This window comes from Rhinolophus ferrumequinum, chromosome 4 (genome assembly GCF_004115265.2).
Source record: "Rhinolophus ferrumequinum isolate MPI-CBG mRhiFer1 chromosome 4, mRhiFer1_v1.p, whole genome shotgun sequence".
Lineage (NCBI taxonomy): Eukaryota > Metazoa > Chordata > Mammalia > Chiroptera > Rhinolophidae > Rhinolophus > Rhinolophus ferrumequinum.
Genome location: NC_046287.1, coordinates 99,473,202 through 99,498,652, shown reverse-complemented (window position 1 = coordinate 99,498,652; position 25,451 = coordinate 99,473,202). Strand labels below are relative to the sequence as shown.

At 46.8% G+C, this 25,451-nt stretch overlaps 1 protein-coding gene across 1 annotated transcript in view; it reads right to left on the bottom strand.

Moving 5' to 3' along the window:
• GTF3A (general transcription factor IIIA) overlaps positions 1-25,451 on the bottom strand; it is a 27,514-nt gene extending 2,063 nt beyond the window's left edge. The window contains exons 1-7 of the mRNA XM_033104046.1: positions 25,365-25,451; positions 11,121-11,576; positions 8,885-8,985; positions 5,201-5,297; positions 4,773-4,861; positions 3,588-3,661; positions 420-500 (exon numbers count right to left, since the gene is read on the bottom strand). Coding sequence (XP_032959937.1) covers positions 420-500; positions 3,588-3,661; positions 4,773-4,861; positions 5,201-5,297; positions 8,885-8,985; positions 11,121-11,576; positions 25,365-25,451 — 985 coding nt within the window. The remainder of the gene's footprint in view (positions 1-419; positions 501-3,587; positions 3,662-4,772; positions 4,862-5,200; positions 5,298-8,884; positions 8,986-11,120; positions 11,577-25,364) is intronic.

The following is a 25,451-nucleotide window of genomic DNA, read 5'->3' as shown; positions in this document are numbered from 1 at the left end:
GTATTCAGTGCCGAAAACCTTATGGTTATACATAAGTCAGAAATTTCAGAGGAACTATGAATAAAAGCCATAAAAACTCGTTTTTTATTGTTTGTCAAGTGCTTATATAACATAAAGTCCCCCTTGCTAAGAAGCAGGGATTCCCCAGCTGTCCCCCTGAACACCACTACCTCCCAACATTCTTCGCTTGTCAAAGCCTTTAAAAGTGCTAAGTGTGCACGTTAGCCTAAGAGACCTGGCGAAGCTCTTCCCGAGGTACCTGGGACCTCAGGTATCTGCTCATTTGTCAAAACAGCTGAAGTGCTCAGCACTTCACAAAACAGCCATTATTTTAAATCACACATTTAACATTTCCCTCTTTCAATTACCTCAGTTCTATAGGAGTAAACGTTTATACCAAGCCATTCATGTCGCCTTACCTTTATGGGTTTCTCTTACATGTTTCAGAAGTTCTGTCCATGTTTTTGCCACAAAGGAACATCCTTTTTGACATATGTATCCTATTTAAAAAAAAAAAAAAAAGACTGGTGCATTGCTTTTTGTGAATAGTCAGTATAAACACCAATCATAATCAGAAAGGAAACTTACATGTCTATAGTTTTCCTCCTACCTCCCAAGAATATTCTATTCTGTTAGTCTGAACAGGAAGGAGTGAAAACTAAGGGTGTATTTTACAGTTAAAATACCTTAGCGGACTGGCAGGAAGGCTGCCTTTCCCTCTCCTGCTGGTCTCAGGTGAGCTGGGCAGTGCACATGGACCCCCAGCTGCTTTAATCCCCCCACCTCCACCGCTCACGGCCCCTTGCCCCTCTCTGCTTTTTGCTTGCCTCGTGTTCCTCACCAAGAGTTTAGGTGGTCCTTTGTGCTTGGCAAACCACCAACACTAAACCTCAGCAGTTGTGTGCCCTCCTCCTGGATTCTTCTAGTCTTACCATCATTGAAGTTTCATATGGCTAAAGAGCAGGGTACAGTTAAGGGAGAAAATAAACTAGAAGAACCCAGAGAAAAGCACTATGAATAAGAATGAACACTGTGCAAAGCATCCAATTAAATACCAGATAGAAACTAAAAAGAAGGAGGCTGCCTCTCACTCTCACCTACTAGTCTCGTTTTTTTGTGGGGGGGAGGGGGTTTCCCAGTGTCAGGTGTACAAAACACGTAGTGATTAGACATCTTAGACACAAAGTGATGACCCCAGTAAGTCTATTACACTGTACAGTTATTACATTATTGACTATATTCCCCATACTACGCTTTACAACCCCAGGACTAATCTGTAACTACCAATTTGTACTTCCTAATCCCTTCACCTTTTCCATGCATCCCCCCACCCCCTCCCATCTAGTAACCATCAGTTTGTTCTCTGTATCCATGAGTTTGTTTGCTTTGTTCATTTATTTTGTTCTTTAGATTCCACCTGAGATCATATGGTATTGGTCTGACTTATTTCACTTAACATGACATTCTCTAGATCCATCCATATTGCTGCAAATGGTAAGATTTCATTCTTTTTATGGCAGAGTAATATTCCACTGTATATATGTACCACCTCTTCTGTATCCAGTCATCTACTGGTCGGCACTTAGGTTGCCTACTTGTCCTGGCTATTGTAAATAGCACTGCAGTGAACATAAGGGTGCATATATCTTTTAGAATTAGTGTTTTGGATTTCTTTGGATAAATATGCAGGAGTGGAATTGCTGGGTCATAAGTAGTTCTATTTTTCATTTTTTGTGGAACCTCCACAGTTTTCCAGTGGCCGCACCAATTTACATTCCCACCAGCAGTGCATGAGAGCTCCCTTTTCTCCACATCCTCGCCAATACTTGTTTGTTGATTTATTGATAGTCATTCTGACAGGAGTGAGGTGATATAATTGTGGTTTTTATTTGCATTTCTCTGTTGATTAGTCACACTGAGCATCTTGTCATGTTTATTGGCCATCTGTATGTCCTCTGGAGAAATGTCTATTCAGGTCCTCTGTCCATTTGTTAATTGGATTGTTTGGTTTTTTGGTATTGTATGAGTGCTTCATAAATTTTGGATATTAACCTCTTAACAGATGTACCATTGGTGAACATCCTCTCCCATTCAGTAGAATGTCTTTTCGTTTTTTTGATGGTTGCCTTTGCAGTGAAAAAAACTTTCTAGTCTGATATAGTCCCATTTGTTTATTTCTTTGTTTCCCTTGCCCAAGGACATGTATCAGTAACAATATTACTTAGGGCAATGTCTGCGAGTTTAATGCCTGTGTTTTCTTCTAGCAGTTTTATGGTTTCAGGTCTTACATTTAAGTCCTCAATCCATTCTGAGTTTAGTCTTGTGTATGGCGTACAAAGGTGGTCCAGTTTTCCCAGCACCATTTATGGAATAGACTGGTTTTACTTCGTTGTATTTTCTTGCTTCCTTTGTCATAGACTAAATGACCATATACGCGAGGGTTTGTTTCTGGGCTCTCTATTCTGTTCCATTGATCTATGTGACTGTTTTTATGCCAATAACCATGCTGTTTTGATTACTATGGTCTCGTAGTATAGTTTGATATCAGGTAGCATGATGCCTCCAGCTTTGTTCTTTCTCGGGATTGCCGTGGCTATTTGGGGTCTTTTATGGTTCCATATAAATTTTAGGATTATTTGTTTTCAATCTGTGAAGAATGCCATTGGCATTTTAATAGAGATTGCACTGAATCTATAGATTGCTTTGGGTAGTATGGATACATTAACTATACTAATTCTTCATATGAGCATAGTATATGCCTCCATTTATTTCTGTCTTCTTTAATTTCTCTTCAGTGTCTTAAAATTTTTTGAGTACAGCTCTTTTACTTCTTTGATTATTTATTCCGAAAGTGTTTTGTTTTGTTTTGTTTCATGCAATTGCAAATTGGATTGTTTTCTTAATTTCTCTTTCTGATATTTCATTACTGGTATATAAAAATGCAACCGATTTCTGAATATTACTTTTGTATCCTGCTTCTTTACTAAGTTTATTTATCAGTTCTAATAGTTTTTTGTTTGTTTTTTATTTAGTTCTAATATTTTTTTGGTGGAATCTAGTCTCATTTAAAAAAAAAATCCCATAAGTTCTAGGGCTTGGGAAATTGGAATATAGATATCAAAAATCCTTCATGGAAACATAATAGAGTCAAGTAGTTTAATCAAGTGTTTTTGGGGAAAAAAATTTACAATCTGATTGCTCTGAAAACCGCAAACTATTATCTAAGCCCTCTGAACGTTCACAAGGCAAGTTGGCAGAGGCAGTAAGTAGAGGAAGTTAAAGCGATTAGGAAGAAGCAGGGTCTTGGCTGGAGTGCCGGCACTGACAAGAGGTCACGGAGTAAGCGGGCACTTGTCGTGAACAACGAAACATTAACTCTGAATGACAATGACAGTGAAGAACAGATGCGACACACAGAGCCTCTTTGGTCAAGAGTATAAAACATGAATGGTGCCCCCACCTGGTTCCAAGTTTCTCAGTAAGACCACAAATCAAGCAGAAAGCACCCAGAAGTCAAAGAATTAAACACACACGCCCTGTTGTTGGCATTAGTCAAAGTACACACACAAAGCTCAGCCTGTACGCACCCTCGTGGACCTTCCCGTGCCGTTTCAGCCTGCTGGGTGAAGCAAAGTGTTTTCCACAGCCTTCATGGGTGCACCTGGTTAACGAGACACCAACTGTCAGCCCATCCACTTTCACAGAGAGCGCCACTCAGGGTATATAGGACTTCTCCCCAAAAATAAGCCCTAGCATGATTTTTCAGGAGGACATCCCCTGAACATAAGCCCTAATGTGTCTTTTGGAGCAAAACTTAATATAAGACCCGGTCTTCTTTTCAGGGAAACACGGTAGTTCTCCTACCAAAGTCTCCTCTTCCCACAACCAAACCAGTCATATAAAAATGGAATTTAAAACTCAGACCTAATCACAGGTGAAATTCAAGTTACTTGACCAGCTTTGGGTAAAACAGAGAAAAAAGTCTCATTACATTTTTTTTTTTTTTTTTTTTGCTTATGTGATCAAATTAAACACAGTTTTCATCTTTATACTTCTGAAAATATACTGTTTTCATGGCTACAAACAGATGGCTCCGGTAAACTCCTAAACCATTCCGCATGGTTCATGTATAGTTTTTCTAATGATGCCATGCTGGGATGGCGTGAAGGGAACACAGCAGCAGACACACCAGCCAGCCTCTGGTGAGCAATGAAAAGTACGTGCCACCTCTGTGCTAATGCCACCAGCAGCACAAGAGTGAGGGGACCTGCAAGCAAGGTCCGGCACTGTCACAGCAACAGCTCCCAGGCGAAAGGCAGCCTTTGTCAGCGGAGGCCACCAGCACCAACGCGGACCCTACAAGCCCGGTCAGGATTCCTCGGTGCCCTTCTTCTGTCGTCCTTTCACGTTCCTCAGGAAACCCTCTCTAATGCCGGCTACGCCCAACGGCTTTTGTTCTACAGGAAAAGAATAGTGTCTTCATGACATTTCGTGTCATTGAGCCAGCTCTGTTTGGAGAGTTAAGTCAGTTCTAAGCCTTCCCTTCAAGGTTAACTGCAACTGTACTAATCTCACAAATTATCCTGAAACAGATTAATTCTTTCTTTTAGAGAAACAGAAGCCAAATTTAACTTCTGAAATGCCCCAGTATAGTACTAATGGGTGTACACTACACACGTTAATAGAAAAATGTTGCTTAAGAAACTGTTTCAGAACATTTGTACCCAATCTTTGCATTTGCAATTTGATTTTCACCCACGTAAAGTACCTACTTGAATAGTGGTTCGTTGGTATGTTGGCACTGATGGATTTTCAGCTGCTGATGTTTCTTAAAGGTCTTCTTACAACCTTCAAAACTGCACTGTTCAGTAAAGGTTTGTTAGTTTTGAGAAAAATCAAATAATAATTCATAACAATTTTCTCAAGATAAAAATACTGTGGAGATTATGGACTTGCTACTTCACCCATTTACTGTAAGATTCTATGTCAAGAAGGAGAAATGTCTGTTGAAAGAGCACAATGTTTCACTTAGACTAATCTAATAATAATATAATTAGTACAGTAATGTTTGCTTTCAAAATAAGACCATTATGATGATAGCTAGTGTCAGACTATGTTCAGATCTTAAACAAAATTTGGTTGATGAAAATTTTACAGACAATAAACAAAAATTTAAGCCTATAAAATCATTCATACTTACTACATATTGTTTTTGCTGATTTTCATGCTTGCGTTCAAAATGTTTCTTCAAGTTTGATTTTGTGTTGAATTTTTGATCACAGCCACTAGCAGTACAACTGAGAAATTGTACAAACAAAATATTAACCAAGGGAATCGAAGTTTTAAGACTATAAAAGCTATTGCAAAGTATAGTATAAAGCAGTCTTGAACCACTTCCAGAGAGGTAAGCCATTCCATCAGGCCTCTCCGCTTTGATGTGATTAGCACACAACAAGACGCATTTCATGTCAGGCCTCTGAAATTAAGCATTCGGCATCAGACAGCCTTTGTGCCCGGGGCCGAGGGGAGGTGAAAAACACTAGTTCCAAAAGCCCAAACTCTGCTGAGGCTTACATCATGTTTCACTGTTTTGTTTAGAACCTGATAACCTTAATTTCGCTTGAAACGTCACTATAAAATGTCTTTTCAAAAAGACCTAAATAAAAAACAAAACAAAGAAACAAAACTGGTTTCAGCTTACCTTTCGAGTAAGAGGTAAACACAGAACCACCAACCATTATGCCCTCTGGCATCTCACCAAGCCATTCTAGTTCCCCTTAATGGGGGTTTCTATATCTTGGCCTTGAATTACCTAAATTCTTTGTGAAGTTGTGTTGTTTTTTTCCCAATATGTGCTGTTTGTATGCGTTTTCATCAGCCTGCGGATGAGGCAGGACTACCTGTAGAAGCCCTAACCTTAGCTATCCTCGCTGATAAACACTGAATGAATGATATTCGTATGAAGACTGTGCGAGCCACAGGGCCAAGCGGAGGACAGACTAACCGCATGGGGACAGTGGGCGATGTGCCCAGGGACCCACCGGAAGCACATGGGGGTGGGGGGGGCACTGGCAGGAACCATCACAGGTTCCAACAGGTGCTCTTGACCTGGGGAACAGAATGCTGAGGCTTAGCTGGGAGCGTGGCCAACAGAAATAGAGCTTTTTGCAGCCTCCCTTGTCATTAGGGGTACCACACAGCTAAGTGGTCCATCTGCTCAATGCCCACAAAGTGTCTAAAAGGGGGCACCCCTCTTTGCCCCTTCCTCGCCCCCGGCTGCTGGAATGCTCTGTGACAGCTAGAGGGTGGCAGGGACGAGTTGGAAGGCGCCCAGGTCCTGATGACTGTGCAGCAGCCCTTGCCTGTTTCCCTCTGCGTTTTGGGTATGCGAGAGAGAAAGAGGCCGGCTTGTTTAAGCCTCTACGGCGCTGTGTTTGCTGTCACTCTTGACTTGAATCCTGACACCGGCATCTAACCTAACACAGGTGTGGGGCAGGAGCACAGGGCTGGGGGGAGGCTGTGGTCAGTTAAACACAGCTGGACCACAATTTCCTGTCTGCGAGTCAAGCAAATGGGGCAAGATAAGCAGAAAAAGGCCAAATCACAAAGTACATCATTTACATGACACACTAAGGAGCTGGACTTCATTACGTAAGCAGTACATTAAAACCACTGCACGGCTGTAAGAAGGGCAATGTGGGGGCCGGTCGGGAGGCAGAGAAAACACTCCCTCAGGAGCAGGGCCTGCAAAGAGACAGTGGCAGCTGGACAGGGGAGGGGGGCGTGAGGGTCAGGAACGGGACGTGCTGACCATGTGCTGAGCGCACGGGGAGCAGAATGAGGCGTCCGGGAGCTGCCCCATCTTCGCTGTGGGTCACCACAGACAGTGATGCCAGCCGACAGGGAAAAGGGACGAGAAGGCCAAAGAGACAGCCAGGCTCAGACTGGACAGGGGACGTGGGCCACATGGGATTTAAGCCACCGAGAGAGCCAGGTAACACTCTCCAGCGAGCAGCTGGACACGCAGATCTGGAACTAAAGAAAGAGGGCTGGGCTGGAGGGTGAACTCGAAGGTGTTACCACACAGTTGTTGGTTCCAGCGGGAAGAATTCATCGTGTGCCTCTGTACCCAGCTCCTTTTTTTCTTAAGGGTTATTTTTAAATAGTGTACTTAAAAGAACTTTGTTCAGAAATCAAAAGTCATAGACAGGGGTACAGCTACAGAGTGCTTCCTTCCACCCCTGCCCCTACCCACCCAGTACTCCCACCCCTCCTAAGACAGGTGACAAGACTTCTAGGGTTTCTTTATACAGACAGAAGCAATACAAGTTCTTCCTGTCTACCCCCTGCCCCTTTTACACACAAAAAAGGCAGCCCTCTATATACCCTTCGCTGATCCTTGGTTTTTCACTATGGCCTGCAGATTTCCTTACCGTGTCAGAGATCAGCGGCATTCATTTTTCCTAGCTGCGCAGTATTCCACGGTGTCGGTATGCGTTAACCAGTCCCTCCCACTGAGTACGAGGGTTGATTCCAATGCTTCGTTACTATTGAGTGTTACACATGACCTTGTAAGTGCCTTTACTACAGGAATAAGTTTCTATGTAGAACAAATTCCCCAGTGTGCAACTTCTAGGTCAAAGACTACATCCCAGCCCCATTTTCTAGACCACCTGAGTTACGCTCTGTTGGTCTAAGCTGAACTATATTTTCAAATAAATGAAGCTTCACTTCGGGTGACTGATTTTGACGACACACTCTGTGTTTGAACAGGGACTGAAGCAGACATCTGCTGTCCTCAGCACTTCGCCCCTTGCCCACTGGCAGGCACGCCAGTCAGACGGAGAGACCCTCCACTGGAAAACAACAGTGAAGATTATCCTGTGCCAACAGCTCACCTTCCTCAGACGGTGTGGACCTTAGTGAGACACGGGACCCTTCGGATTCATCATCTTAAAACTAAAAGGAACCAACTCAGGTCTTCAGAAAACCCTCCTCCTCAAGGAACTGTCTCACAGAACATTCCGATAGCCAGCCCTAACATCTGCCAGGCCTGCCACGCATATCTCGTGACATGATCTCCGGCACAGAGCTCTGGACATCTGTTAATTTTGTCCTTTTTCAAGGAAAACTGAATGTCTTCCTGGAACTGTCTGTTTAGAGGTTCTAAGTGTGGATGCCAGACCAGTAGCACCAACGTCACCTGGGAACTTGCTAGAAATGCATCGTCTCAGGCCCCACCCTAGACCTGCATCAGACACTGTGGGGAGGGGCCCAGGGAGCTGTGTTTTAACAAGCTCTCCAGGTGACTGAGATGCACCCTACATTTGAGGTCTACTGCTTCAAAGTAGCTGATTTAAAGAAAAGGCTGTATCTCCACCCTTTTCAGAACTAAACAGAAACTCGAAGAAGAATAAACTTAAGACTGGTATGGTAGAGGTGCAGGACCTTAATCCAAAAAAATACAAACATAAACTATTAAAAGTCCTATTTTTTCACGCTTGTATCTCTTATCCCAGCAGCTTATCCGTCCAGAAAGACCCTGACAGTGCGGCGCCAAGAACCTGCCAGGGAATCATTTTCCATCTAGTCTGAACTGTGTGTGTGACAAGGGTGAGTTCCCATTTAGTATATATTTTAAAAGGAGACGAGAGGACGCGGATGCAAGAGGACTTCAGATTAACTTATTCCTGAAGTTATTACAGAAAAATGACCCACAAAACCCCTACTCTCTTCCACACATTCAAAACCCAGTCTCCCCTTGTATCAGGAGCTGCAAATGAAGAAGCTTCCTATTCTTGAGCTAGCAATCAATCAATTTTCTTACCAGGTCAATGTGCCAAACACAGCCACTTCAGAGGCCTCAAAACAGTTCTCTACTTACACGAAGGGCTTTTCTCCAGTGTGAATCAGGGTGTGACGGCTCAGGTGGTAGTCTCTGACAAAGGATTTCCCGCACCCTTCATGGTCACAAACAAAAGGTCTCTAGCAGAAAGAAAAGGAAAAAAAAAAAGTATCAATTCTGCCCAAATTAGTAACTCTGGTATTATTTAAAGGCCTAAAATGTCTAGTAGGCAAAGCCATGGCTCTGTCTCCAGAGCTACACCAAGGCCAGACAAGGTTGTCCTGCATAGTCACAAGAGTTCAAGGTCACAACTTCTCAACAAAGTCCCCGCAGCAGATCTGGTTCTATGAATAGCATCTGTCAGAAGCGGGGAGCCTTCACAGTAACAGCACAGCATTTTCAAGCTGCTCCCAACGTGACACCCCACTTCAACTGCAACCCCCTCTTAAAGATGACTCGTCTGCTATCAGTATGGCCTGTGGGCCCCACAGCATGTGTGTACCCACCCCACGCCTAGGGAAGAGGAATGTGCTGGTTCTCCCTCATCCTGGACAAGCCCTGCTGAGAGAATGCCTGGCAGCTACAGGAAAATGTGTCACTCCTGAAAAAGCTCACAGGTGCCATGGCAAAGCAAAGCTCAGAGCCCTAACTGCAGCTACCCCTTGGGACCCAGTGGGTGGGAGGAGGGTACTCCATTCTGAACCGAAAGGAAAAGCCAAAACAACGCCCCCCAAATAACCAGTTTTGTGTATTTAATATGGAAAATGTACCACGACAATCCAAGAGGGAGGCACCAAGGCCTTAAATGACAATATTAGTAACAAACCAAGTGGACAGGAAGACAGATGAGCACTAAGGGCAGATCCACAGAACTCTGCACACCTCCTGTCGTGAAGCAGGCTTAATCAGTATTTGTCAAATTAGCGTGTGAGATTTGGGACAACAAAGACGACGCTAAATCTTCCAACCTGTATGAAGGACGCCGGTAGTGCCACCATCCAAAATACGGCACACATGTCGTAAAAGGAAAGCTCTGATTTGCACATACTGACTATAGAGCCCAGAATCTGGGGGACAGGATGGGCAAGAGGAAGGACAGGGAGGCAGAGCATACCGGATGTCACCTGGTAGGACTGCCAAGAGAGAGCTGGGCGTGGTGAACAAAGTAGAGGGCAGAATAGAAGCCAGTGAAAACAGTCAAGGAGGAAGAGGAAAAGAGCTCGAGGAGACGGTTCCAAGGAGGAAACAGTCAGCCTTCAAATGCTAGAGCGGGTAAGGAAATGGGAGCCATGAGGCCACGTGGAGGAGTGGCCCTCAGTTAGACAGGTGCTAGGAGCACAGGCAGGGACCGCAGGCCTCTAGCTTAATTAAGGCACTGCACAGCCTGGCTGTGACCAAAACCGAGACACTGGGTAGATTCGTTGGCCTCAACTCTCACCCTCCAAAGTCTTCCTATTGCCCTCAAAATAAAGCCCAGACTCCACACCCATTTGTACCCTGGTCTACAAATCATCCCACAGGTCTGCTTCTCCAGAGCTCCTGGTACATGGTCCCAGCCAATCACACCGGCCGGCCTCCGCCTCCCCCCGGCCCCCGCCCCAGGTTCTCCGGGCAGTTCTCTGCCCGGACTGTTCTTCCCTCAACGTGACTGGATCCTTCCCTTTTCGTTCAGGCCTTTCCTGAGCTCCCTCCAGCAGCCCTTGATTGACTGCATCTCATTCCTGCCGAGTCATTGTCTGCCTGTCCTGTTTAAAGCATAAGGACAGTGACAACACACGCCTTGCCTGTTTTGTTCACTGCTGTCTCTTCAGGGCTAGAATGGTATTAACTTATGAAAGAATGAATGCACACTGCTTGCAAAAGCCTCCAGGACTCAGAAGTTATCCTCCAAAGCAGTTCCAGGAGGCAGGTGTCTGTTGGGAGGGGGACGTGTGACCGTGCCTGTATTTACAGATTTGCGGGAGGAGGTGACTGGCCAAGACTCAAGATAAGAAGGGGGGAAAGTTGCACAGTAAACCCCGAATCCACGGCGAGGATATCTCGGTCCTAAAACTTGTCTACCTTCTCGGCTCCTTCCCTAACTTAGGGCATGGCTGATTCACCTCTGCGGTGCAGGCTGCCAACACTGAACACGGCTTGCAAAGCCAGGCCTGCGGCCCTGCGCACCGGGCTGTCCCCAGGCGGCTCCGGCGGAGCCCACCTGGCGGACCGCGGGGTCACTAGTCCCTGGGCCCGGACGTCAGCCCCTCCGCGGCCGTGCCTCGGGCCTCGTTACCTCCCCCGTGTGCTTGCAGAGGTGCGCGTCTAGCTTCCAGGCCTTGTTGTAACTTGCGCTGCAGTCGGGAAAGGAGCAGATGAACCTGCTGGGGAGCGCGGGGGGCGGCGGGGCGGAGCTCTCGCCCGTCGCGATAAACGCGTCGACGAGGGTCAGGGATGACACCGCCTCAGCAACCGAGGCCGGCGGCTCCAGGGCGCCGGGGGCCAGTCGCTCAGCCACGTGCCGAGCCACGTGCGGGGAACCGGTGCGCGCGGCCCACGCCCATCCAGGCGCCGACCGCTCCCGGTCTGCCTTACGGCTGACTCGGCGCACTTCCGGGGTTGCGGCGCCTGCGCGCGGCAGCAGGCCACGCCCCGCGCGGGCGCCGCGTTCGCGTAAGCTCCCGGAAGCGCCTCGCAGGCCTCTGTTTGCGCATGCTCCGGGAAAGGCCCTGGCGGGCTGTGCCCCTTCCACCTGGTGGGGAGTGGGCGGAATGAGTGGAAGGCCACGGCTTCCTCCTCCCCGGCAAAAGCTGCCTCTGCAGATCGCCAGGCACTAAGTAATTGTGACATGTTTCCCGTCCACCACCCCATTCAAAGTACTAACTTTGCAAAATTTACACTATCTTGTTCTTACCACGTTATCGGTTTTTTCTTTATGGATTAATTTCTTTGCATGGGTCTCTACATGCTTCCTCTGCAAGACCCAGGACAGTGCTTCCTCAACTTGGCTGCACATTAGAATCACATGGAGATCGTTTTAAAATCCCAAACCCAGAGCGTGCCCCGGACCAATTAATCACAATATATGCGGGTGGGAAAGGAGTCAAGTTTGGAGGCTCCACCCCACCCTCAGCACCCCTCCGATTCCAATGTACAGAAAAGTTTGGAAATCCCTCCCTTTAGGCCTTGCGGCTCCGAGTGTGGTCTGTGGACCCGCAGCATTGGAAATCACAACCTCAGACCTACTTGAATCAGAGAGCTCCAGGTGACGTGATAGTCATCAAAATTGGAAAAGCACTGTCCTGAGGCTTGAATAAACATTGATTCTTATCTTAATTTATGAGGACCACGTGTTTAAAGGATGTCCTTGGACGAGGATAACAAGGACAGGATGGATTGTCTGATGTTCTGCCAGGTTTGTATGTTTCACCTCCTGAATCTTTCCAATTCATTAAGCAAACTCTTGTGTGAATCTGATGAACAGGTCCTGGCAGTGAAGTGCAGTTTTGAAAACAAGACAGGCCCTAACAATCCTGAGCTGGATCCTCATGTCATACTCACTTCTGAGCCTCAGTCTCCTCATCTTTAAAGTGGAGATGATGATAATAACACCTGTCTCGTAGGGTGTCATGAGGGCTGTGAGAGGGTGTCTGGGATGTGTGTCTACCCGTTGCTTTCCTCTTTTCCTCTCCAGCCTCTCTCCAAGGGTATGAGTCCGCACACACCCCCTCCTGCAGTTCCAGAATCTTTTCACAACTTAACACTGTCGATACCCACCTGTTGGAGTCTTTTTGGAATGAATGAGACTGTATTAATCTCCACCCTCTGCGCTAGGCACATTTACCACCAACTTTTAGTTCTGCCAACAATTCTGCATGTTAAGCTGCTAATAGGACCCAGTCCAGGCCTTTTTTCTCCTTTCTCGTTCTTTCCTGTGTACTGGTCCATTGCCCCACCCCTTTCCTCTCTACAGTTTACTCCTCAATGTGTTTTTCCAATGGCTCACGTTTCTAAATGATGAGTAGATTTTTTTTTTTTTACTTGAACATCAAGCAATGACCTCAAACTCAACATCATTTGTAACAATGTCACCATCTCCATCTGGCTATACCTCTTTCGCTCTTCCTCCCTGTCAACAGTGGCATAATTCTGGCTCCCAGTAGTGAAAACGTAGAACAGTGGTTCTCAACCCTGGCTACACATCAGATCACCCAGGAGCTTTTGTGAAAATGATGGTGCCTGGGCCCTCACCCACAGCAGTGGAACCAAAGTCTTTGGTCCTCCTCCTTCCTCTGCCCATCCCTGGCCTGGCTGAATTTTACACCTGATTGGTCAATTCCCCTCCCATCCTCTGTCTACCTTTTCTTTGCTCTGGGCCTAGGCACTGAAATAGCCTATCAACATGGTTTCATAGCTTTACATTCTCCTGCCTCTAATCTCTCCCGCTAATGGCTGCCAGCATCATTTCCCTAAAACATCTGAGACTTTCTAGATTTAAGTTTGCAAGATTGGTATTTGCAAAGCATTTTTATTCCTTCTAGCCATGATTCCTACAATTCAGGTAACAGTGCTCAGGTGGGAAATGGGGTCCCTGGGCTCAGGCCCCCTCCAGGCTCCTTCCTACCCTGGGCACAATTTCCGGCCCAGATCAAGTCCTTCTTCCCCCAGATAAGCCTCACCTGACTATGACAGTTGCCACCCATATTTTCTGTCTTTGAGCTTTTGTAGCCCTTTCTTTCTGTAGCACAGAGCAGACAGTCCTCAAATGTGTTGGGTTCCTAATCAGGAATATAATTTAATATATAATTCCCCTAATCTTGATTTAATCTCCCTAAGGAAAGAGATTAGATCATATTCTTTTTGCATCCTTAGTAACAAGGTGATTTGCACATACTAGGAGCTGACATTATTTGTTAGTTAAATAAACATAACCACGAACCATTGGGTGACATATTAAAGTTTTACACAAACGTCTTCGTGAAGGAATCTTTCTGTGCAAGGAACATAATCTCACTCAAACTAATCCACGTACAAAGGGATTTAGTGTAAAAATTCAAGGGAATCTCATTGTACCAATTGCACAAAGGGCTCAGAGGATCAGAGTTGTCTGCACAGTTCGTTTCTCTCTATTTGGGTCAGAATCACTCCTTAGAATCACTCCTTTGCTCTCTGGGCATCTCTTAGATCACCCCACTCAATTCCTGTATAAGTGTGTGCACCTGTGTACGGGTATGCATATATGTATATATGCACATGTGCCTGCATGGGTGTGTGTGTCTTGCTAACTCCTGCATTCTTGCTTGCTATCGTGCTCTCTCTCTCTCTCTCTCTCCCTCCCTCCTTCCCTCCCTCTCTCTCCCTCTGCCTCTTCTCACTCCCTTCCCCTTCTCCTCTCTCTCCCAGGATTCAGGCCCTCACAGTCCCAAGTCTCTGATCATCCTTGCCTGTCTCTCCATCCGCTCTTGTCTCTGCAGATCAGCTTCTGTAAGTCTCAGAGTTTCTGCCCGTGACTGTTTTTCCAAGGGTTTTGGCTCAACCCAAGCAGTCCCAACTTTACATAATCTGGCCCCTTAACTCCCCATGGCTAATGACTCCTGAAAGAGAGTCTTTGGCCCACTGGGGGTTCAGGCTGTTCCCCAAGCTCAAACAGCTTCAGCCTGGAAGGGATAGGGTTATGGGTCTTGTGCGGTGACCTAGACAGAACTCTGGTAAGCCTGTTCTAGCTAGCAGATTGCATGTATCACCTCAGCTTTGCATCCACCCTTTGCCATGTGACTTCGTTCCTCCCATAAAGGGAGCTGGAGATATTTTCTCTCTCCTTGACTCTAAGTTCGGCTATGTGACTTGATTTGATCCTCTAAGTTGGAAGTGACAGCATGCCAATTCCATGCCTAGGCCTCAAGAGAACTTGTGTGTTGCCCTCTTGTGCCCCTGCCATTGCCACAAGGACAATTCTGCTTTAGGTTGTCCCAGGAAGGAAACAGACACGAGGAGCAAAGCCCAGTCATCCCAGCTGAGCCCAGCACAGATAAGTCAGCCTGCCATCAGCTGACCCTTAGCCAGGCCACACATCTGTGGCAATCAAAGATCGGAAGCCATTGACTTGTAGGATGGTTTGTTATGCGGCAATTTTGTGGCAATAACTAACGGGTAAACTCTCTCTGCAGGTACTTCCCCTCAGCCAACAAACATGCTCAAGAAGCTCACCTTCCAAACAAACTCCTTTATGTCCCTGTGCTCCTGCTCTCTGTGGCATGATTTCACTTCTTCCCTTCACAGCCAGGTCACTGAGAGGAAGAGTGTGTGCTCTTCTTCCTCTCTGCCTATTCATGCTCTCATCACCACTGTCATCTTCATCACCTAACTGGTAAGCATCCACAAAAACAGAGCGAATAGTGGAGACCCCGTCCGCTTGCTTCGACAGCCATCGATTTGGTTTTGTTTCATCTGACTGCTTCCGTTCCCAACCTTCCGCACCCTTTTTTTGCTAGAGTATTTTAAAGCAGTTTCCTACAGCACCTTATTTTTTTGTATTATCTCATTTTGATAATTAGCTCTAACAGATTTTATATATATAGTATACACACACACACACACACACACACAGACATATACAGAGTGTTATATAATCTTCAATTCTATTATCATACCCAGCAAAATGAACGATAGTTTCTTAAAATCATCTAAAAGCTTCAAACTCAACATATTCAAAACTGCTAATCTCTTCTCCTCCCCCACCTCCAGGGTCTTCTTGTTTTGATTCGACCCTGAAGCAGAGAACCCAGATAAACTGTACCCAGATACCTGACCCACAGAAACTGTAAGAGAACAGATGTGTGTTGGTTAAAGCCACCAAGTTTGGGGGGAATTTGTTATGCAGCATAACCAGCACACAGCGTCAGTCTTGCACTACACAAAATAACTAGACCTTGTGGTCCCGAACTCACATGAAGGAGAGAACAAAGAGGGTTCTGACAGGAGGGGGGACTCTGACACAGCATCTGGCCATTATACAAGCTTCTTTCTAACCGAAAAACCAGATACATAGTGTGGCCAGAATGAGTGTCGTCATGGTGATAACAGGACATAGTAGCTCGAGTGTGGACTGTCCTGGGAACTCTTCAAAGTGCCGCCCCTTTAATCCCAATTTATCTTCCAATGTCTACTCCTCCCAGATGGGTCCAGCACAGCCAAGCTGTGAGCTAAGGCCATTGCCCTTGTGGGTCAGCAAGAAACCAGGACATCGTCCATGAAACACGCCTCTAACTTAAAGAAGCAGAGAACCACGTGCTCTTCTTTTACAGATGTGCAGTAGAAAGACCTTTGGATTGGGCCCTAACTAACTACTTGAGTATGACTTGGGCAACTCTTCCCAACCAGCTTTGTCTCATCTATAAAATAGGAGACCCTGTCCTTCCTCCCTCACAGAGTTTCTATGGGCATCATGTAAGAACTCGGCACGTTAACCTCTCTGTGCCTAGTTTCTTCATGGATCAACTGAGAACAAGAGAACCTACTTCACAGGCTGTGACGATTAAACGAGAAAATATGTGTAAAGCACGTAGCAGCAAATGCATGGCTCTGAGGAGTTGCCGGCAGATGTCAGCTCTCGTCGCCATGGTTACTATGACCTGTGCGAACACCTTCGCCAAACACAAGTGTGATACATCTGTAAACTGTGACCGACACTAGGTTCTCACATAGTGCCTCAAACAAAAAGTGAATGAATGGGGTAAACCGAAGGGAGCTGGACGACAACAGTTAAGAATGAGTTCCCTGCACTTTGCCTTGGGATTGAGCAAGAGAGGTTCCACCCCTCGGCCACATTCTCCACTGAATGTGGAGAGAGCCTCCAGGAGTCACCGACTGTCTAATTGCCCAGCAGGAGGAGGCCCCCAGGCTGTCCCCTGTATCTCTGTCCTTGCTCCCAGCTGTACTCTGTAGGAAGCTCTCTTGCCCTCTCTCAGCACCTGTTCTTTGAATGCCCCACGTGGACCTCTGGAATCACCCAGTGGACAGTGCTTAGACCCGCTGCCATTCTACTCCTTGCTTGTCGGCTCATTGTATAGCTCGGCCTGGCTGCTCCAATTGGCCCTCCTCTCACTTCCGTCTGATTATCGCATGTTCCTGCAGCTGTAATGGCCCTACCAAGGGAGTGCCACAGTCCTGTATTTAGTCACTCCCACCTGCTTCACACCCATTTTAGTCTGGAGTAGCCAAATTCCATCTAGTGAGCCAGACCTGATTGCTCTCTGCTTACCCACGAGGTCAGGGGCTGGAATGTGCCCTTTCTATTCATAGCCTGTGTGAGACTTTTGTGTTTGATAGTTTCCTCTGCCAGCTTTTGTCACTGAGCCACCAGATACCCTGGCAGAGCTGAGCAGGCATCTTTAGGGAGTCCTTGCCCTATTTATGGATGGCTTCTTGGTTTCTTTGAGGGGTAGAATCTACCCATCCCCTTCAGCCTCCCTGCCACCATCTTGGTCCAGTCTACCTTCGTCTCACCTGAGCTCCAGGTGCATCCTGCAACCAGGCTCACCCTCTCCAATGCTGCATACTATGGCTAAGAAATCCTTCCCAAAGTCAGGGATTTCAGGGGTGTCCCATAGCCTTTAGAAGAAAGCCCACCTGTGGGGACAGAGCCCCAAAAAGCAGTTTCCAGGCTCTCGGCCTCGCATAGAAAGGTGCTGGCTCAGGTAGTAAATGGCCATCGACTGTGATTAAATGGCCATCAGCTGTGGCTAGTTGGCCATCAACTGTAACCAGTGAGCCACTGGGCAATAATATAACTGCCGTGGCTACGCTAGCAGCAAATGGGGGCTAGCAAGAAGATGGTGGCTGAGCCTGCAAACGGCACAGTGAGGGTTGAGAATTGTGTGGCTCTTGGTTCCTGTGTCTCCAACCCAGCCGCCAGTGAGAGTATAGTGGTATGACTCCCCTACCTATGGCTCCGTGGGTGTTCCTTTTTGGCCTAGCCATGTCCTGCGTTCTTATGTGGGGAGTGGGAGCAGAGACCCCGCCGGACGCCCCGCTTGACACCACCTCCTTACAGGTGCCCTTGCAATGCCTCAGAGAAGCCAGTATTATGTCCCCGCCTCCTTTCTCTCTTCCTCTCTGTCCAAGCCTTCACTGCACACACTTGCCCTCTCTCACTTCCCTTCAGACTTCCCCCATCGTCCTCACCTGCCCTCACCTGTCCTCACAAGCACTCTCTCCTTGCTCCCTGCCGTCCCTCACAACTAGCAAAGGTCAGCTCATCAGGTGGCAGCCTGATTCCTCCAAAGAGCTTGCCAGACCCACTCCAGAGGGCCAGGTGGCCACGCCATGCCCCTCAGTGCCCTGCCGTTCCCTCCTCACAGCTCTTCGCCCACCTCACCACAGTCGTCTAACTAATCTTCCCGGGCAGCTCTTTGCAAGCTCTGGGGCAGCTCCGTGTCTCTCAGTCAGCCCTGCACCCCCAGCGCCGAGCACAGGGCCTGGCACATGGCGGGTGCCAATAAGTATTTCTGGATTGAATCAATACCTTTCCCACCACTGCAATGAAGCAGCAGAAATAACAGTGGAAACTTCTACGGCGTTTCCCTTGGTCAAACATTGACTGGTCCAGATAACATTTCACACGAAACATTAATTTTTGGCTTGAACGAGAAACTTAATTATTGCTTTCTAGCATGTCTATGATTTTTTTATATTTCCTCTCATGCTTCACAAGTTTCTTGTATTCTATACATTGGCTTTGAAATACACCCCCCCCTTTTCTTCTCAATTATTGTAGGTCAATTTTTGATCAGTTTCTATATTAAGTCCTTTAAATGCTCCATCTCATTTTAGACATTATTTTTCCTACTCTCACGTAAGGAAGCCCCATGTCCTTGGGCAGGGCCTCTGTGTCGGCTGACTGTCTAATGGTGACATGCCTGCACAGTCATCCCTAAGGCTCCCACTTTTGATGTCCCCTTCTTGTCCCTACGTCTGTGGGTTCCATATAATCCTATTGGAGTCCCTTTATTAATAAGTGGAGGTGTTTGTTTATCAACCACATTTTAGAGTGAAACCTGCACCCTTTCTGAGGCTAGAGATCTATGTGTACTGCTTACCTCACAGCACAGAGCAGGGAGGCAAGCAACTTTTTAAATATTCTTTGCAACATCCATTCATTAAAAAATATGTATTAAGTGTCCTTAGAAAGTGAGGTTTCAGAGGCTAGAGCGACCCCATGACCAACATAGGGACCAGCGGGACAGGTGGGCACACCCGTGGAGCACAGTGCTCTGTCCGGGGCCAGCACTGCAGGAGCTCTCTCTCGTTTCTGAACTTGGGATCTTGGGCTTTTATTTCCTCCACTGTCTGGTCATGACTGTCACCTTGGACTCTCTGGGATACGGTAACGGTGACCTTCAGCAGCTGATCTGACCTGTCACAAACCCCACCGTCTCTTCACCCGCAGCCCGAGTCACACACAGCTCTGATGGCCTCTCTTCCCTCTTTCCTCTCTTCTTGTCACCCCACTGTTTTCTTCCTTCCTTCTAGAAATAAAGCCTAGAAATAAAGGGAAATTCTGTCGTCCAGTTGCTAAAAAACGTCAAGCAAGGCCTATTCTATAGCCCTTTCTGAACAACTGCTAAACGATTGGGTGAATTCATGAGGGAAGAGGGATGGAGAACAGACGGACAAATGGAGTCACTGGCTGGATACAGGCGCTTCACCTGGAAGAGCCCTAATCCTAAAGTCCCCAGTTCTGCAGACACAAGACATCTCCAGGGGTTCCGTAGAAACAGCAAGATGTCATGACAAGAAATCAGCTCTCCTAGAAAGGATGGGGAAGCCCAGGCTGGGGGTAGGGTTTTAAACTCGAGGCAGGTTCTCTCCCTCTTGGCGCTGTCGGACTATTGGGTTTGTCTTATTCCAAAGTCCGTGCTCAGGGGATTCCCGGCCTCTACACCAGCAGCGTGAGACCCAGGAGATGATGAATGTATGCGGGCCACCTGGTCCAGTTCTTCCTTGCTGGTCTCCAGGGCCAGCTCCCGAGATACGAACCATCTCTCTACAGTCAGAGGGTTGTGTGGACAGAGGATGGGAAGATGGGAAGGGGGGTCTCTGTGCTCCTTGGGACATTTGGGGCCATGTTTGAGTACTTTCAGGGAGAATCATAGAAAACTGCATTTCTAATGTCTTTGATGATAGAAACTTGCCCCAGAATCTCAAAAGGACCTCTATTAATATGCAGTGATCTATAGAGAAGTGAAAATAGCTGGTCTCAAATGCTAATCTTCTAAAAAAGGGGATTTGAGCACATGTAGGACAGTTGCTGCCTCCTTTGTCTACCCCTGCCTCTGGTGTAGAGAGCAAATGCCTTCATCTGTTTGTACCTAGAGCACAATGGCATGCTTCTGTTCGGGTTTCCTCTTTTCTAGGTCTTTCATCATTGTTTTCCCCATTGGGGATAGGGTTAAGTAAACTGCTTTATATGGGTACTTCCTCGACCAGACCTAGTAAAAATAAATACTCCACTGCATCTCAAAGCTCTACCTTTGTCATCTGGCCATCACTACAGCTGGGCGGTCATCCCCAAGGTCCTGTCCCAGAAACTACCCATACACGTCTAAGCACAACATATTACACACAGTTTCATGGAGTTTTGACCCTAGGTTAAGAATTTGAGCTCCAGAAAATGAGTACAAAAAGATTTTTCAAAACTAATGCTTAGGGCAGCTGAGACTAAATAAAGCTGACAACTTCGTTCAGAATTTTAGGTCTTTTGGTTGCTTTCTGTTGTCACAATTTTAAGTCCTGGAGTTAGTGACTATTCCTAATGGGGCTTGACTCCCGCTCAATGGTGTCCTCCAGCTGCCCAAAGGGTGGGCAGCCCAGGAGAGGCGGCTCTGTCATCTATTATAAAAGGAAGCGTGTTCTCCCATGGGATGGTCTGTGACAATAAATCTTGTCCATAAACAAGTGGCTTACTTATTCACCTCCCACAGAGACCTACCACATACTGTGCCCTTGGTTAATGCCACAGAGAGACAGATGTGTTTATGGTAGCCATGGTAACGAGAGTGGACGTGCATATAACGGCTTCAGGTTAGCTTTTTCAGATATTTATCGGGGCTGTCTGTGTGAGATGCCATGCCAGCCCCACGTGACCCTCAGGGGTGTACCACAGAGCCTTCCTGCTGACACTGGGCCAGTGCTGTTTTAGTGGTAAAAAGTGTTAAAAACATTGCATGCGACCGCCTCATATTGATAGCAGGGTTGGTAAAGAAAGACTTGATGAGTTTTAATCATGTCATCACATATGAACCTTTTACTAAGCTTCTATTTATCAATAAATACAAGTATGTGTATGCAGGAGAAAGGCAGGGCAGTGTCCTCTGGAAAAGATAAGGGCCAGTTTTCCTCTTCCCAAGTTACTTTGAACAATAAAAAATCTTTTGTTGCTGGGTGCATTTGGAAAAATAAAAGTGCTGTTTGAGTATTATAACGGTACTAAAATTTACTTCAGCACTATTGTTTTTACTTAAATGCATAGGGTTGTGGCAGTGACAATAAATGAGGATAAATATTTAGAGCTGCAGCCCACTCATGGCGCAGAGACCAACGAAGCAGCAGCTTTCTACCTGAGTGATTTCCGAGTCCAAGAAAGAACCCCACCCCACTGTGGTTCCTCTACTTCGTGCTGCAAAGTATGCACTGAGGTATTACCTGCAAAAATCCAGCAAACATTCTTGGGAAGAATATGTCAGCAGCCTCCAGCCACAGTCCCCTGAGGCAGGACGAGTTGGGTTTGTTGCCCATCCCATTGGATGTAGAAGTCTAGGAGCATCTGGCTACAGATACAAATTGGAGAGTTTTGAATGATATTTTTAGGAGTTTAACTCTTTAGATGGCCACCGCCCAGATTCCTTCACATTTCTGAGGCCTGTCACCAGCCTTCTGGGCGCCAGCACCCAGGACTGTCCCCAGAGGCACACCTGGGGGCTGCAGCAGCCTCCTCCACCTGTGGGCGGGAGCACCTGGCCCTTAGCCATGGGTGTGGGTGCAGGAAAGACAGGCTCATCAACTTGCCTGTGGTGGGGTCAGACTGAGCTGGGCCCTGTGTCCCCTGCCCTGGCCAGCACCCCTCCCTTTTTCCTCTGGAAGCACTTGATAAATCCTGCACACAACTCCATGTCTCGGGGTCTACTTCAGAGGTACCAAGAGTCACACCATTTCGTAAGGCTTATTATGAAAAACAACACACCTCTGCCTCGCCCGGCCCCTACCCCGGGGTTCCCTCCAATTCACGTTCTCCAGAGGCAACCATTTTACATTCATCTTAGCTTTTATTTTGAGGGGTATGTTCCTATACATCTTTAAATAATACTCTTCTAGTGCTGCTTCCTGACTTTTCCGTTTTAGGCATTTTCTATTGATTTTCCCCTATGGAATATGAAGATTAACACTCACACACACACACTTCTCATTCCATTCTCCTAAATGGAATCATTATAAAATAACAATACTAGGTTACTCTACACTTGATCTTAGCCAAAAGGCCGAGAAGCGATAGCTTACTCTTATATAGAATTTACTGTGTGGCAAGCATTGTTCTAAGCATTTCACATGTATTAATTCATTTAATACTCCCCAGCCCCATGTTCTGTTATGATCCCCATTTTACAGATGAGGAAATTGAGTCAGAGTGGTTAAGCACGTGGCCCCACCACACAGTTAATGGTGGGGGGATGCGGATTTGCCCCAGGGCAGTCTGACTTCAGTGTCTATGCTCTCAATCCCCTTGCTATGTTACGGAATTACACTGCAAATTTAGTTAGACCCGTCTTCCATATTTTTACTAACACGATTATATCAATGCTGGTAACAGCTGATCCGTGCAGTAAACTGATTTCTCTTTCCTTCTTGCAAAACTTTTAATTTTACCCATGGAGTCAAAATCCTGAGGAAAAAAATATTTCAAACTTAGGATTCCATACTCAGCCAAACAATCAAGTTCCAGGGCAGACAAAAGATATTTTTAGAGGTACAAGGTCCCGGAAATGTTACTTCCCATATACTCTTTCTCAGGAAGTTACAGAGTACCCCAGCAAGATAAAGAGTAAACCAAGAAGGAAGAAATCGTGGGTCCAGGGAACAGGAGAGGGGCGAAGTGACCCCGTGGGTGATGAAGAGAAGGGATCTGGAAACGGATTCTTGTTCACCTCCACCTCCCGCTGTGTGGACTGGGGCAAATTAGTCAACTCTCTGTGCCTCAGTTTCCTCATCTGAAAAATGAGGACAGACTTACAGGGTATCCATGATGAGTAAATGACCTGCAGAGGCCACAGGTTGGGCTTCTTATGAAATTGGTGGCTTGAACATGACTTCACTTCTTCCTTCTGAAACCCTAATAAAATGACAGAAAGGATGTTTTCCCCAAAAGGGCACATTATCCCAGAAGGACAAAAGAACAAGAGGCAAGATTATAGCAACAGGATTTTGGAGGCTGGAGATCAGGAATTTGGATAGTGACTGATTCAGCAGAAACAAACACCAAAGGGAGAATTTAAAAAGTTAATACATGGTGAGCAAGCAGAAAAGTCTAAGGCAGTGAAACTATTCTGGAGGCTTTTAGGCTGGCAGGAAAAGAAAACACTTTGTAGGTAATAAGATAAACCCTCAGGTTTCCTAGCAACAGGGACTGCTCCCTTTGGTACTGCCTAGGCTTGATGGGGAAGGGATGTAAATGTGCCTAACATTCCGAACGGAAGCTAGGAAAGGGATTATCAAGACAAATGCCAAAGTCATATGTAAGTCATATATTAAAAATTATGTAAAGATTATGTAAAGATTTGCCATCTTTGCATGCGGGGGAGATTTTCAGGCACGGCACCCTTATTTGGAGGCTGATGCAGCATGGAACCGACACTGATTCAGCCTGTGGTTTTCCACGACACCCACAGTGAGTGAAGCAGAATTTTCCAGCGGGAGGCAGGTACTGCTCTAAGCCCTGGGAAGACGGCGATACACAAAACAGGCCCAGGCCCCGCCAGGGTGCAGGCTCCACACACTGCTTTCACCGGCACAGAGTGCGGCCAGGGACACTGGCGGCCCGAGGGAGACGAATTCTCTCACCAAGGAAGGGAGGCTGAAGTCACTGCTTCAAACTGACTGCCCAGCTCTGACAATGCCTCACTCAGGGCTTGTGGTCCTTCCCAAACATGAATTTCCCGGGGAGCCCACGTTTCTTCTGAGAAGAAACCACACAGAGCCATCTAGTGGTGGAAAAAAGATGCACAGGTTTCGGCCTAAAAACTTGATTGGCTTTTATATGACACCAGCAGGTGTAAATACATCTGCATACTACTCTTGTTCCTTGGTTTCTCTCATACCTCAGGCAGCACTTTAAAGTGGTCAGCAAATGTTGACAGCCATCTCCTCTTGTCCCACAAACACATTTACCACAGGTAATTAACTTAACTACCTGATAAAAATGTAATTGGCGTGTTGTAACGCCAGCTATTGTCTGAGGAGAGTTTGACAGACGATTACTCCTTGGTTATCTTTATAGGCACATAATCAAATCCAAATTTGATCATTCGTTTGTGATGTGATTAAAGTAAACAGCCAAATAGGGGAATCATGATCCTGAAAGATTTATTATGTGCCTCAATTATGTGGTTTGGATTTTTATATTGTTAGAAAATAAAAAGAAGTGGATCAGATGGCTCTTCAACACCTCCCAATGCTGTGAGGGATACATCTTATTTGCCAGAGATGATACAAGGCCTGGAGTATCCATTTGTATGCTCGAAGGATCTGTGCGCCTCTTCTGGAAGCTTCCGTCATGTCATTCGAGCTTTTTCTCACATTGCAAACAGCAGCTACAAATGTTGCAGTCTCTGAGACCCCATTGAGCAGAGCCCCCCCCAACCCTCCGGCACAAGGGACAACCTCAGAGCGCAAATTGCAAAGCAGCTGCTGTCTGAGCACCTGCTAGTCCAAGAACCAGTGTCACCTGCGTCTACAGGACTGTTCTAAGCAGGGCAGATAGTGGTGAAGAGCTTCATCAAGTTGCCTCAGCGAGGGCTGGATACTAACTTTAGGCCTCAGATAAGCAAGTCACCTTCCACCTGAGCTCAGGGGGCGCTCCCGGCCTGGACACCTACTGATGTGATGACTGATGACGATTTTCTCACTCTGTCCCCACAGTGCTCAGGGTACTCCAGACGCTTCCTCTGATTTGGGCCACTTCTCAGCCACCCGCCCCACGTTGGGAGGAGGAGGCATTCCGGACGGTTTAGGAAAGCCAAGTCTCAAGACCACGAACAACAGGGCTGTGCGGGCCTCAGCATGGTTTGGTGTTTCCAGGCACTGAGAAATGCCTCCAACCCAGACCAGGGGAGCACCTGCTACAAATGGCTTTGACCATGCTCTTGAAGTCAGCTGCGACAGAATTCAGTTAGATTTTTAAAACAAGCAGTTTCCCCCATGTCCTTAGGGCAACTTCGAATGTGTTTACTGCTCTTCCACACTCGCCCAGCCCCCACCGTGCCAACCTGACCTTTGCCCAGCAGACGCAGAGGCGCCTGCCTGACCTCAGCCCTAGGCCCACAAGGGCCTTGAGCCCGCTGACTTCCTGCCACGGCAT